The following is a 15,352-nucleotide window of genomic DNA, read 5'->3' as shown; positions in this document are numbered from 1 at the left end:
CTAAAAGTCTGGTAGTTGTTGTTCTCTGACATCTGGTGCGGGTGCCACTACCGAGAAGGCCCTTTGACATCTGGTGCGGGTGCCACTACCGAGAAGGCCCTTTGGTACTTTGCACATGCTCAAGAACACTCTCAGAGGTCAAGCGCCTTGCGAATGGCTCTTACTTAGTTCTGTATCGCGTTTCTATCCCACTTTTTAGTGTTGAAAAAAGGTGGGATGCCTGGCTCTCTCCCATCCCCCTTACAACAACCCTGTAAGGTAGGAGAGACGGGCAACTGGCTCAAGGACACAAGCTTCATGGCGGCCTGAGCAGGACATTACAAACCCTGCCCTCTCCCCGGTCCCGGAACTCTAACCACTGCACCGCACTCCCCCAGGCGTCAGGTCTCCCTTTGGGGGCATGAATGAGCAGCAGCGCCAAGTTCATTCATGCTGCCCGGGGCGCGCGGGGGCGGGGGAAGAAGAGCCCATTGAAGAAATCCGCTCCTCCCGGGGCTGAGTCAGCTCAGACTTTTCAGCCCTGCTGGCTTAACCCCTCCCTGCCCGCGGGAGGGGGGGGGCAAGCGGCTTTTCTCCCTGGCCTTCCAGCGAGGAGGAATGGGGGAGTGGTCTGAGCCTCCCGCTGGCTGGGAAGAAGGAGGAAGAGGAGGAAAAAAAAGGTTACTGGGCGAGAGGAGGAGTTTGGGTTCCACCTCGCAACTTCTCATCCCTTCCCCCCCTTTAAACTTTTCTGATTTTCTTTCTTTCTCTTCTATTTCTTTCTTTTCTTTCTTCCCAGGAAAGAGGGGAAAAAACCCAAGTTTGCAACTCTCCGGGGGCCATGGCCAAATCTTACGATCACCTCTTCAAGCTGCTCCTGATCGGAGACAGTGGAGTGGGGAAGACGTGTCTGATCATCCGCTTTGCAGAAGACAACTTCAGCGGGACCTATATCAGTACCATCGGTGAGAGGGGTTGGGGGGCGGTGAGGGGGGTTCCAGGGGAATGGGGTGGGCGGTTGTGGGGAGATCTGGGGAAAGGGAGGGGTTCTGTCACCCCCTTGCACCTCAATCTTCAAGGCTTCGCATCCTCCTTCTCCCAGTCCGAATCCCCCAAGACATTTGTTTGTTTATCCATCAAACACATCGATATCCCACCTTTTGACGCAAGGGCACGATTCTCTCCACATTTAAACCCCACAACAACCCTGAGAGGTAGGTTAGGCGGAGAGGCCAAGTGAGATTTGGGCTGAGTGGGGATTGGAATAAGGTTACCAGGTGTTTTTTTTTCAATGAATCCAGGGACACTTTTCAATTTCCTACTAAATAGATGGGGACTGATTTGTAAATCCGGGGGCTGTCCCCGGGAAATGGGGGCATCTGGTAACGTTAGAGTGGAACCCTGGTCTCTCCCAGATCAGAGTTTGACACCCTGACCCATGGGCAGGCAAACTAAGGCCCGGGGGCCGGATCCGGCCCAATCGCCTTCTCAATCCGGCCCCTGGACGGTCCAGGAATCAGTGTGTTTTTACATGAGTAGAATATGCCCTTTTATTTAAAATGCATCTTAGGGTAATTTGTGGGGCCTGCCTGGTGTTTTTACATGAGAAGAATGTGTCATTTTATTTAAAATGCATCTCAGAGTGATTTGTAGGGCATAGGAATTCGTTCTTTTTTCAAAATATAGTCTAGCCCCCCACAAGGTCTGAGGGACAGTGGACCGGCCCCCTGCTGAAAAAGTTTGCTGACCCCTGCATTACACTGCCAGGAGGAATGGGACCCCGCCCCGCCCCCCCCCCCGCTAGCGGCAGAGTTGCACTGTGTATTTAAAGTGCATTCAATGCACATTTGTTATTATTTATGAAATTTATAGGCCGCCCTTCGTCAAAAGACAGCTGGTCGGTTTGCAACGCAGAATGCATAACATTGTATTGAGACAGGTTAAAAATCAAACACAATTATATTTTATTTATTCCATAAAATTTATACGCCATCTAATTATAAAAAATCCCTAAACAAAATGCCAAGAGGTTTACAGAAAGAATTAAACATCATATCGAGGCAGGTTAAAAATCAAAACAGCAATATAAACACAGTTATATTTTATTTATTCCATAAAATTTGTACGTCATCTGATGATACAGACCCAAACGAAACTCAAAGCCGGTTTACAGAACAAAACTACAAAATCATCGGTGAAAAAGTTAAGAGCAACTGTTTTCAAACATTCCAAGAAATAATTGAAAGCTTAAAACTAGATTTTAAAAATGGTTTGATGTGTTTGGATGGGCTTGCCTAAACAAAGAAGTTTTTGGCAGGTGCTGAAAAGCGTGTGGCGAAGGCTTGATACCAATGGGCAGGGAGTTCCAAAGTGCATGTGCTTCCATGCTAAAAGATTTTGAATTCTGACAAATGCAGAAGAGGTATTATTAAAGGTACCTGTAACAGTGTCAGTTCCATTGATTGAATCGGTTAATGGGGCATGCATGGGGCAAGGTGATCTTGCTGATAAACTAAGAAGATAAAGTGGTTAAGGGCCTCATGTACTAATAGTAACAGTTTGAACTAGTCTTGTAGAAGAAACACAGAATAAAGTACGTATTAGAAGTGCAAGTATACCTGGAGCGTCTCCTCCCCCGACATTCAGCCTGGACACTGAGGTCCAGCGCCAAGGGCCTTCTGGCGGTTCCCTCACTGCGAGAAGCCAAGTTACAGGGAACCAGGCGGAGAGCCTTCTCAGTGGCGGCACCCGCCCTGTGGAACACCCTCCCACCAGATGTCAAGGAAATAAACAACTACCTGACTTTTAGAAGACATCTGAAGGCAGCCGTGTTTAGGGAAGCTTTTTAAGGTTTAATGTTTCACTATGTTTTTATATATGCTGAAAGCCACTCAGAGTGGCTGGGGCAACCCAGTCAGATGGGGTTTTTAAAATAAATTTATTATTATTATTATTATTATTATTATTATTATTATTATTATTATTCTGCATAACAACAACAGCATAAAACATACAGAGGGAGAAAATGAGCAGCATTGTATCTAAAACCACAGCCCACCCAAGGGCGCAGATACGAAACCTCTCTCTCTGTCCAAACATCAGGCATAATCTTGGCCACCACAGAAAATGGCAGGCCTTCCCAGCCGTCACCCGGGAGCTTCTCTTTCCTCTGCCTGTCTCCCACCCTGGGAGATCTTCACCTCCCTGCTTCTCATCCAGGGTCCTTCCACCACCCACCCACCACTTGAAAGCACATGACTTCCTTCAAAGTATCTTGGGAACTGTAGTTTGTGGAGGGTGCTGGGGATCGTAGCTGCTTGAGGTGGGAACTCCAGTTCTTGGGGTGCTTATTATGAGATGGGTGTTCCTTGGGTGTGCAGATCTTTGGCAGAATCCATGCGACAGGGCGCTCGATTGCCGAGTATGGGCTTCTCTTAAAAATACTGTATTTTTTGCACCATAACACTCACTTTTTTGCTCCTAAAAAGTAAGGGGAAATGTCTGTGCGTGTTATGGAGGGAATGCCTATGGGTGGCATGCCTACGGATTTTCCTCCTCTAAAAACTACATGCGTGTTATGGTCGGGTGCATGTTATAGAGCGAAAAATACAGTAGTTTTAAGATTCCAGTCCTCATGGAACTGAATAAACTGGAACTTGGGAAGTAGCCTTTAGTAGTCGTCGTCTTCTTCTTCTTCTTCTTCTTCTCCTTCTTCTTCTTCTTCTTCTTCTTCTTCTTCTTCTTCTTCTTCTTCTTCTTCTTCTGCGATCCCTCGTAGCCAAGTAAGATTGTCTTCCGTAAACACGGTTTTAACAATGAGTCTGTAAGGGACTGTGGAGGCCAGGCATAGGCAAACTCGGCCCGCCAGATGTTTTGGGACTACAACTCCCATCATCCCTAGCTAACAGGACCAATGGTCATGGGTGATGGAAATTGTAGTCTCAAAACATCTGGAGGGCCGAGTTTGTCTATGCCTGGTGGAGGCCAATTCTGGATCCACACCTCCTTCCACGGTGGGGACATTGGTTCCCGGGCGGGAGTTGATCATGGGGTGGATTTGCCAAGTGTGCCTTCCTCTTAGCACGTTTCTCCCTTTCATTCTGAGTTCGAGTGTCTTAAAAGCCCATGACACCTTTGGTAAAGGCTGTTCTCCAACTGGAGCGCTTGCAGGCCAGTGTTTCCCAGTTGTCAGTGTTTATATTATCTAGTACAGTGGTGCCTCGCAAGACGAAATTAATCCGTTCCGTGAGGCTCTTCGTATAGCGGTTTTTTCGTCTTGCGAAGCAAGCCCATTGACAGCTTAGCGGATTAGCGCTATTAGCGGTTTAGCGGCTTTTAGCGGATCAGCTGATAAGCGGCTTAGGGCTTAGGAAAAGGGGGGGGGGGGAACCCGCAGGAACTCGCAAGACATTTTCGTCTTGCGAAGCAAGCCCATAGGGAAATTCATTTTGCGAAGCGCCTCCAAAGCGGAAAACCCTTTCGTCTAGCGGGTTTTCCGTCTTGCAAGGCGTTCGTCTTGCGGGGCACCACTGTACAGTATTGTCCACACTGACTGGCAGCAGCTCTGCAAGGTTTCAGGGAGAGGTCTCTCCAGGTAGGGCTGGGCTGTGTCCTGTGTTCCTAAGAGATGGATGGACACCTGTCATGGATGCTTTAGCTGAGATTCCGGCATTGCAGGGGGTTGGACTAGGTGACCCTCGGGGTCTCTTCCAACTATGATTCTGTGAGCCTATATATGTGTGTGTGAGTAGCTTGACTCCATCTTCCCCCTATCTAGGGATCGACTTCAAAATCCGGACAGTGGACATTGAAGGGAAGAGGATCAAGCTGCAGGTTTGGTACGTGCTTATGGTTCAGCGCAAACCTTTCATGAGTCTCTACCCCCAAGGCGCTTGCAAATCTACATTTTGACAGCAGAGCAGGAGACAGGCAGGAGTCTCCAAATGAGCAGAGGCAGGGAACTCTGTGCTTTTGGTTTATCTTTAGTCGGGAGATAAAGGACTAGGGAGTTTGGGCTTCGGGGGGAAAGTCGAGTTTCAGACACAGGCATTTGAAGAAAGGAGGTCTGGAAAAGCACCCTCTGGGTTGAGAAAGGAAGAAGAAAAGGGCTAAAATGGGGACAGGATAGAGCATGGGTAGGCAAACTAAGGCCCGGGGGCAGGATCCGGCCCAATCGCCTTCTAAATCTGGCCCGCAGGCAGTCTGGGAATCAGCATGTTTTTACATGAGTAGAACATGTCCTTTTATTTAAAATGCATCTCTGGGTTATTTGTGGGGCATAGGAATTCGTGCATCCCCCTCAATATAGTCTGGCCCCCCACAAGGTCTGAAGGACAGTGGACCGGCCCCCTGCTGAAAAAGTTTGCTGACCCCTGGGATAGAGCTTTATAATGCAATGTGTGGTGTTGGAAAAGTAGAAAGTACAGTGGTACCTTGGTTTAGGAACAGCTTAGTTTATGAACAACTTGGATTAAGAACACTGCAAACCTGGAAGTAGGTGTTTTGGTTTGTGAACTTTGCCTTGGAAGCAGAACATGTTTCGCTTCCAGTTGAGTGAGTTCCATTTGTAAATTGGGTTCCCCCGCTGCTATGGGAAAGCACGCCTTGGTTTAAGAATGCTTTGGTTTAAGAACGGACTTCCGGAACGGATTAAGTTCATAAACCAAGGTACCACTGTATTTTTAAAAAATATTTCTCTCAAAATGTACATTTCATCCAAATGAAATTGATCACCTGCAGATTCAGGCTGAACAAAAGTCAGGAGATCCCCTTGCTACCCCCAATGTGTAATTAATTTATTTCATATTATATTGTGGTGCCTGTGATGTGGGTTTGATAGCTGGCTCGTCATCCCCTTTGGGAGTGATGCTTCGCTCAAGCTCAGATGCTCCCAGTTTAACTGGAAACACAGCTCAAAATCCAGCCTGTGTCCAAGATCGGAGGGGAGCAACAGTTTAAAACCAGCGTCCCTCCAGATGTGATTGAACTATGATTCCCATCATCCTCAACCAGCTTAGCCTGCTGATGAGGGATGATGGGAATTGTAGTCCAACCACATCTTGGGGACCCGAGAATGGAGGATTTACTGGTGAAAGGGGTCCGAGCATCGCAATGCCTTCAAAATCTGTGGCAGAGTTTGCTAATGTTAGGGGGCTTCCTCTTTAGATAAAGATTTATATGTATTACTTAAAGGTAAAGGGACCCCTGACCATTTGGTCCAGTCGTGACCGACTCTGGGGTTGCGGCGCTCATCTCGCTTTACTGGCCGAGGGAGCCGGCGTACAGCTTCCGGGTCATGTGGCCAGCATGACTAAGCCGCTTCTGGCGAACCAGAGCAGCACACGGAAACGCCGTTTACCTTCCCGCCGGAGTGGTACCTCTTTATCTACTTGCACTTTGACGTGCTTTCGAACTGCTAGGTTGGCAGGAGCAGGGACCGAGCAACGGGAGCTCACCCCGTCACAGGGATTCGAACCACCGACCTTCTGATCGACAAGTCCTAGGCTCTGTGGTTTAACCCACAGCGCCACCCGCATCCCACATGTATTACTTAATTTGAAAAGGGATCAAGACAAATTCGTGGAGGAGGAGAAGTCTTTAAAAGGCTATCAGCTAGACGAGTTAAATGGAACCTCCTGGTTCAGAGGCAGTCTACCTCTGAATATGAATTGCTCTGGGGGGGAGGGGATAAACAGTAGGGAAGATCTGCTCCTGTGCTTCCCAGAGGCATCAGATACGTTGCTGCGATGGACAATGCTGGACTCGAGGAGCCTTTGGGTTTGATTCAGCAGCAAGGCTCTTCCTTTGTGCGAACAAGACCTTCGGAACGGGTGCCGATGGGAGGAGGTTTCAGATAACGGTCCCCGCCTCTTGCGATTTTGGACTTCTTTCTCTTGTAGGGACACGGCCGGCCAGGAACGGTTCAAGACCATCACCACAGCGTATTACCGGGGAGCCATGGTATGGAATTCCAATACCCAGCATCCCCTAGCTTCTTGGCCAGGTTGGAATGTCATTATGCGACTGGTGTCAGAAGTGGGATCTTTGTAGCCGGGGGGGGGGGGGCTAACATATGGTCAAAAGGGCCAAGATGCAACAAGGAAGGATTTTGCCATTGGGGAGAAGCTTACGGCCAGTAAATATGTGTGTGTGTGTGTGTGTGTGTGTGTGTGTGTGTGTGTGTGTTAATTGGAATTCTGGGATAAATATACAAACAGCAGGTTTCTTTATTTTTTTTGAATTTGCCTTTTATTTATTTGTTAACATTCGTATATTACATCGGTAAACGTTGTCATTTTACATTACAGGACTTACTATAATTTCCAATATGTATTCAAAAATTATATACAAATTTTATATAGCTAGAAAGAAAATGAAACAAACTAAAAAGAACAAAGAGAAAAAACAAAAACGACCCCCCCCAAAAAAAAACCATATACATACCAACACACTAGACTTTCTGTCTTTCCCATTGTATATTCCTTTTTTACAAATGAATGTACTCTTATTATTGTATATTTATTTACATATTATCTAATACATTCCTATATTAATATGTACTCTTAGTCTTATTTCTCAACTCAGTCTCACTCCAACGTCAATCAAATGCTAGCAGGTTTCTGCAACTTGACCTTGATGTTAGATGGGTAGATTTTTAAATGTGTTTGCTTGCTGCGTTGCCGTTCGTTCTGTTAAAATGCAAGCCAGTATTAACACCCGGTTCCTTCCCAGGGGATTATCCTTGTGTACGACATCACGGATGAGAAATCCTTTGAGAACATCCAAAATTGGATGAAGAGCATTAAGGAAGTGAGTGAGCATGAGGAAAAGAGTGTGGTGGGTGTGGGATGGAGAGGGTCTGTGGCTGGCATGTGCCCACCCTGTTTTCTCGTCCGCCCTCTTGCCCACTGCCCTTCTTCCCCGGTACGGATCCGACATCGCCTTGCGGTAGACGGGGGGGGGGAGGCAGGAGGGCAATGGCACTGTGGGCACGATGACTGTTCTCCCTCCATGGCTGCAGGCAGTGAGGTTGCTGGGAATTGCAAGGAGGGGGAGAGTGTTGGGATGTGTCCTGGGAGACGGGGGCAATTGGCAAGCCCCCAGCTGGCTCCAGCCCACTAGCCGGCAGCCGGGCAAACTCCGGTTCTCAGAACAGCAATGGAAGGGTGGACAGAGGCATAGGTAAAGGCATAGGTAAAGGTAAAGGGAGGGGCTTCCTCTTTAAAGATTTATATGTATTACTTAAAGGTAAAGGGACCCCTGACCATTTGGTCCAGTCGTGACCGACGCTGGGGCTGCGGTGCTCATCTCACTTTATTGGCCGAGGGAGCCGGCGTAAAGCTTGACTAGGCTGCTTCTGGTGAACCGAGCAGTGCATGGAAATGCTGTTTACTTTCCCGCCGGAGCGGTACCGATTTATCCACTTGCACTTTGACGTGCTTTCGAACTGCTAGGTTGGCAGGAGCTGGGACCAAAGAACGGGATTCGAACCGCCAACCTTCTGATCAGCAAGCCCTAGGCTCTGTAGTTGAACCCACAGCGCCACCCGCGTCCCTATGTAAGCATATTTAGAAGCATTTTATTAAGCATCAGGACAAAGGAAAAACATGTCTGCTCCTCTTCGTGTCCAAGCAAAAGCATAAGTGAAAGCTATACACAACGGAAGTTCCCAGCAGGCTGTGCTGGAAGTAAACAGACATGTGACATACAACAATCCACACATCTGTTTTAAGGTGGAACGGAACATCATAATCCTAACAGAGAGCAGGTCTTGCGCCCGGATCCTGCTGGTGGACTTCCCAATGGGGCATCCCCGTTGACCACTGGGAGAACAGGATTCTGGACTAGATGGGCCACTGGTCTGATCCCGCAAGGTTTTTCTGATGGTACGGGTGGAGGATCAGGGTGGGAAAACCTGAAACCTGCCTGGTTGATGTCTGGATCTCTCTGCCCCCCCTTTCTTCTGCAGAACGCTTCGGCCGGCGTAGAGCGCCTCCTGCTGGGGAACAAGTGCGACATGGAAGGCAAACGCAAAGTGCCCCGGGACCGAGCAGAGAAGGTATCTGATGTAGCCAGAGCAACAAATTCAGGCAGGGCAGAGAGGACGTGGTGTGGCGGGGAGGAAATGGCGCATTGGGACGGGCACTTGAAGGTTTGAGTGCTGAGCTGAGTGGTTTTCTGGAGCAACTCACCCCCTCAGTTAAACCTTCCTGCACTTGGATTTAATGGTGAGGTTGGGGAGCTCTTCACAGAGTGATTTGCTATATGAAGCACTTAAACAGTTTGCCTGGGCTGCCTGCCATCCTGCGTTGGTGCTGCCACCTCTTGGTGGTCACATAAACTGCAGCGTGATGACAGCCTTAATTTTTAATGTATATAGGTGTATATCTCCACACCCACACCTATATACATAAAAAAGTAAGGTCATCACGCTGCTTGCTGTGTGTGTGTGTGTGTGTGTGTGTGTGTGTGTGTGTCCATCTATCTCTCTGGGTGGGTGTAGGTTTTTCAAAGATGAAGCAATCACCAAAGTAACCATTAAGAGGGTCATATGTAAAGAAGTATCAGGAAGCCCAAGTTATGATGTGATCATCCAGGAGGGAATATTAAAAGTCACATTCATTCACCCAAGATAATCTTTCCATGAGTTCCTCTGATTCCTTCCCGCTCTTGCACTTGAGCAGCTGTTCAGGTTTTGTAACAAACTGTGTGTGACGGGGGAAGGTTTGTGTGTACCCTTTCCTTGCTGTCAGTCAACCAAGCAAGTCTGATGCCTGCCCACCCCTCTTCTATGGGGTCAGGAGAAGACTGAGATGGGTTGTGGGGTGGGTGCAGCAAGCGTTGCCAAAGACTTGGCGTTAGGACAGGTTCCCCGCCATTCCAAACATCCCACTTCTTTCCCAACAGCTATCCAAGGAGCACGGGATCAGGTTTTTTGAGACGAGTGCGAAATCCAGCTTGAACGTAGAGGAGGTGAGTGGCGGGAAACTCTCATTTATTTCAGCATTTTGCTGCTGCGTTTCAGGGCTACATCACTGCAGCTTCTGCATAAAAGAAGTGTGTGTGGTGTCTATTGAGTCGGTAGCAGGAAATGGGGACCCTGAGGTCCTCTAGGTGTGGTTGGACTCCAGCTTCCATCATTTCTGACCATTGGGCCATGCTGGCTGGGGATGATGGGAGCTGTAGTCTTAACAACACGTTTTCTGCATCCCTGCTTTGTTATCTCCGTAAGTGCATTTGGTGCGTGATCCCTGATTGGTTGGGATGTGATTGGACCCAGGGCACAAGGGAAGGAGCCTAGATCCCTACAGCTGTTTCTAGCAGATCACAGCTCCCATAATCTTTGACCATTGACTGCGCTGGCTGATGGGAGTCCACCAACAATTGGAGAGCTGCTTAGGGGGCCACCCCACACTCCCAGAAACACAACACAAACATCGATATGTGCTACATTCATAAGGCACCTGGTTTTTCAGGGGCACAATTGCCCCATTCAGGACCAGGGAGTCCTCCATACTGACCTGCCCCACCCCCCAAAACCAGTACTTCTGTCTTGTCAGGATTCAACCTCAATATGTTAGCCGCCATCCATCCTCCAACCGCCTCCAGACACTCACACAGGACCTTCACCGCCTTCACTGGTTCTGATTTAAAAGAGAGGTAGAGCTGGGTATCATCCGCATACTGATGAACACCCAGCCCAAACCCCCTGAAGATCTCTCCCAGCGGCTGCATGTAGATGTTGAAAAGCATGGGGGAGAGGATGCAACCCTGAGGCACCCCACAAGTGAGAGCCCAGGGGTCTGAACACTCATCCCCCCCAACACCATTTTCTGAACACGGCCCAGGAGGAAGGAGCGGAACCACTGTATAACAGTGCCCCCAGCTCCCAGCCCCTCTAGACGGTCCAGAAGGATGTTATAGTCAATGGAGGGCTGCCCTCCTCCCAAAGAGTGACAGGCTTTTTAAATGGGAGCAAAGGAAGGCCTACCTCACAGGGGTGTTGTGAAGGCCAATTTTTTTTTTTGCATGTTAAAATAATAAAATAATAAACGAATGGAGACTCATCTCAGTTTCCCCCCTCCAGGCTTTCAGCACATTGGCCCGGGACATACTTCTGAAATCAAGCAAAAAATCGGTGAGGAGTCTGTGAGAAAGAGGCCGGGGTTTGGGCGGGGGAGACTTCCCTGAGCAGGGGTGTGATGGTTCAGAGTTTGGAAACTAGCCTGAGGAAGGAGGGGAAGAGTGGATGAGAAATCTGAAGTCACTGGGTGGCTGGGGCCTATCAGAGCCAGTGGTAGACTTGGGTAATAGATTAGGGTTACCATATGTCCTGGGGACAGTCCCCAGATTTGCAAATCTGTCCCCGGGAAACGTGGCAGTGGCAGCCTCAGCAGCCCGGAGCCAGCCTGGTAGCACAGTTGGCTCTGGCTGGCTCCAGGAGCTGCTCGCTGCCATGGCACCTGTCATTTTTCCTTGCTGAAACTTCTGGCGAGGAAAAATGGCGGACGCCACGGCAGCGAGCAGCTCCTGGAGCCAGCCAGAGCCAACTGTGCTACCAGGCTGACTCCAGGCTGCTGACTGCTGCTGCCACTGCCGAAGGGGAACCGGGGGATGTCTGGTGGTACAGATCTCCAGTGCCCTCCCCCCTTTGTTTTGACTGATCGGGGGAGGTTCGGGAGTTGCAGGCGGGCGGCCATAGCCCAGTTTTTAAAAAACTCTGCGCATTTTTGTCTCACAAGGTGCGAAAGGTTTGCACCTTTCCTGGCAGAGAAACCCTGCGCCTCGCACCGCTCCTGGGCAGCGGCTGCCTGCCCACGACTCCCAAGCCTCCCCCCATCTGTCAAAACAAAGGGGGAAGGGGGAAGGAGATCAGGGAAAGCTTGGGAGTCACGGGCAGATGGTGTGCCATTGCCCAGTTTTTTAAAAACTCTTTTCATTTTATGTTTCACAGGGTGCGAAAGAAGGGCTTTGCACCTTTATACGATATGCATGTGTGCTTGGGCCCAGGGTCTTTTGCCTCACCATCCCCACTACTGACTCCCTGTTGCTACTCAGCTTCAAAAAAAAAGTGTCCCTGGATTCATTGGAAAAAAATCTGGTAACCATATAATAGATGCCAAAATTTGACACTCCACATTGTGCAATCTTCCCAAAGCTAGCTAAGAGAGGCACCAGACTTTGGGAAGGAGGAAGGAGGGTCTGGGGGGGTCCTAGAGCCTACCTACCTTCTTCCCAAAGCTGGGAAAATGCTAACTAGGCTTTGAGAAGGAGCAAACAGGACAGTATGACCCTGTCAGAGCCTCGCGCCTCCTTCCCAAAAACCATGGAGGGCAGAGTGCAGCCATTGTGGCTAGCAGCTGTTGATAGCTTTTTCCTCCTCCTCCTCCTCCTGTGGATTTGTCCATTGCCATCCAAGCTGGTGGCTGTCCCCACTTCCAGTGGCAGCGAGTTCCACAGTTCAGCGATGTGCTCTGTGTAATAGTACTTCTTACCCTATTGTCCGTCTCTCCTCTCCTCCAGGCTCAGCACGTCAAGGGCCCTTTGGAGCTGAAAACATCACAGAAAAGCAGCAGTAAATGTTCGGTGGTGTAGCAGCGACTGTCCCGTCGCTCCTCTGCCTTGTCGCAGGATGTAGCCCTTTCGCCATTTACGCTCCAAACGCCTCCGCTTTCTTCCACGAAGCTCAGAAACCCTTCCGGGCAGGACCCCGGGAGTGGGGGCTGACGGCAGGTGGGGCTCGCAGGCCGAGACCTCCCTCTCTTCCCCCTTTAGTGTCCCCACCTTCCTTGGCCGTAGGGAATATTGACCATTTGGAAGGGATCTTGCCCGAGGGATGTGGGTCTACGGTTGCCAGAACTCCTCCGGGGGTGACCCCAATTCTCCAGGGTTGCCTGGGCCCCTTCCAGGCAGCAGAGAAGGCCTTAGATGGGCGATAGTGCCTTTAAAAAAAATAATAGCTATTTCTTAATTCAGAAAACTACGTGTGCAGCTTCCAAGTTTCAGCTTGGCAGGAGCCAGCTGCAGATAATTGCATATTGCTCCCAATTAACCTCCGTCTCCAGGGCTCAGTGGTGGAAGTGCAGAGGAAGAACCCCCAGGGCCCGTCCCTAGGTCTCAGGTTTAGACCCTGAAATATTAGGGTCTGGGATGCTCCCAACCTGGCAATCCTCTGGGGGAACCACTACCAAGATAATAGAGGGAATTACATTTTGGGGGTGGGGCTGGGGGCTTGGCTGCAGTGGAGTCAGAATGCATTGGGGCTGCCATGAACCACAGAAGGGACTCAAAGGGTCATCTATGTCCAACCCCTGGATGCCGACACTTTCCCCATAACCAGCCTATTTCCGGGATAATGTGTTCACCCTGTAATGCGACTTCTTGCTCGTAAGAAGGGCTCTTATCGCCCCAGCCCAACATCCCGTGAGGAAGAGGGGTTGCCTTACCCTCTGCCCCCACAGGGCCCCCCACATTACGCAGCAGCCTGGAAATGTGCCCCCAGAAACTCCCCCTCCAGAAAAGACCCACACAACATTCCACGTGTGCCTCTTAGTTATTAATTTTGTTCGGGAACTCTTTGAACAGTATTAAAATGTTTGCCGTGATTTCTGAACGTCTTCTGTACTAAATGTGGCAGGCTTTGTAAGTCAGCATGCCTGGTGGGGAGGGGGGGGGGGAGTGCCTTCTGTCACATGGCATACAGAACCCGAGAGATTAAAAAGTGGGTGTTCTTGTGGGGGGACGGGAGCTTTGCCGTGCCCCTTGAGAGGTGCCACGTACCGCATGATCAGCACTTGGAAGACTTCAAATCTTGCAGCACTTACATTTTGGATTTCCCTGCCTCTTTTCAGGCACTGTGCTGTTTTGGGCGCCAGCTAAAAACATTTTTTTTAGACTCGCGGCGGTTCTCAACCTGTGGGTCCCCAGATGTTGTTGGACTACAACTCCCATCATCCCTGAGCTCTGGCCTTACTAGCTAGGGGTGATGGGAGTTGTAGTCCAACATCTGGGGACCCACAGGTTGAGAAAGGCCGATTTAGAGCATTGTACCCAGATATGTAGAACACTGCTGCATGTTTCAATCTTTTTAGTTTATTGCCAGTTTTAATTTTTTTAAGATTGTTTCAAACACTGTACTGCAGTTGTTTTTAGCTTTTTTAAAAAACCGGTAATCTTTGTGAACCTCTTTGAGGTTTATTTTACAATCAAGCAAGTGTATAATTTTTTATGAAAGGAGGAAATAAAAAAAATGCATCTTTAGTCGTAGCCACACTATATATTCAAAGCTCTTGCAGTGCACATGGAATGCATATGACTTCTACAAAAAAATAACAAAAATTGTGGGAATTATAGTTCACCCCCACAGAACTACAATTCCCAGCACCTTTTAACGAACTACAGCTCCTGGAATTCTTTGGGGGAACGCCATGTGTTGAATGCACTTTAAATGTATGGTTTGGGCATGATGCCCGTTCTCTATCCTGTTGCAGTGACTTTTCCGAGGCCTTTCCCACAGGTATCCCATTTTTAAATCTCCCATGTTTTTAATTCTCCATGTCCCTGAGGACAGATGTTCTTGGGCTCCAACTCCCATCTGCTCCAGCAAACATGGCCAGTGATCAAGGGGCCATAGACATGCTCTCACCCACTGAGCTATGGAGGGATGGTGTGAGTTGTGGTTTGGCAACACCAGGAGGTCCACAGGTTCCTCATACCTGTCCTCAGCCAAACGGGGATGGTGCATTAATGCATTTGCGCAGGTGTAAGACAGGGACGCGGGTGGCGCTGTGGGTTAAACCACAGAGCCTAGGACTTGCGGATCAGAAGGTCGGCGGTTCGAATCCCCGCAACGGGGTGAGCTCCCGTTGCTCAGTCCCTGCTCCTGCCAACCTAGCAGTTCAAAAGCACGTCAAAGTGCAAGTAGATAAATAGGTACCGCTCTGGCGGGAAGGTAAACGGCGTTTCCGTGCGCTGCTCTGGTTCGCCAGAAGCGGCTTAGTCATGCTGGCCACATGACCCGGAAGCTGTACGCTGGCTCCCTCGGCCAATAAAGCGAGATGAGCGCTGCAACCCCAGAGTCGGCCATGACTGGACCTAATGGTCAGGGGTCCCTTTACCTTTAAGACAGGGATGGGGAGCCTGTGGCCTTCTAGATGTGGTTGGAGTCCGGCTCCCATCTTCCCTTTTCTGCAGTGGCTCCCGTGAGCGAAACGCTGTCCCTGGAGAGGCCTGCCTGGCACTGTCATTGCATGTCTTTAGGAACCAGGCGAAAACAAGGAAGGAGGGAATGGAGTACCTTGGGAAGGCTGCAGCTGGCTGGCTGGCACCCGGAAAGGAGCAGGCCACATACTGCAACATTTCTTGCATGCCCCAC

At 49.6% G+C, this 15,352-nt stretch overlaps 1 protein-coding gene across 2 annotated transcripts; it reads left to right on the top strand.

Annotated features, from left to right (window-relative positions):
- The first annotated feature begins 500 nt into the window (after positions 1-500).
- Positions 501-13,587, top strand: RAB13 (RAB13, member RAS oncogene family). Of its 2 annotated transcripts, XM_081841425.1 has the most exons (9): positions 501-659; positions 779-944; positions 4,757-4,817; positions 6,879-6,939; positions 7,711-7,788; positions 8,948-9,037; positions 9,886-9,951; positions 11,066-11,116; positions 12,502-13,587. In XM_081841425.1, exons 2-9 carry the CDS (start codon positions 821-823, stop codon positions 12,571-12,573), a joined length of 603 nt encoding a protein of 200 aa, XP_081697551.1. In that variant the 5' UTR covers positions 501-659; positions 779-820; the 3' UTR covers positions 12,574-13,587. The 2 variants fall into 2 exon arrangements, with proteins under 2 accessions (XP_081697551.1, XP_081697550.1); XM_081841424.1 differs by lacking the exon at positions 501-659 and having other exon boundaries at positions 666-944.
- The last annotated feature ends 1,765 nt before the right edge of the window (positions 13,588-15,352 follow it).

Source organism: Podarcis erhardii, assembly GCF_964252035.2.
Source record: "Podarcis erhardii genome assembly, chromosome: 15".
NCBI classification, from domain to species: Eukaryota; Metazoa; Chordata; class Lepidosauria; order Squamata; family Lacertidae; genus Podarcis; species Podarcis erhardii.
The sequence above is the reverse complement of the archived record's forward strand: the minus strand, read 5'-3'. Positions and strand labels throughout refer to the sequence as shown.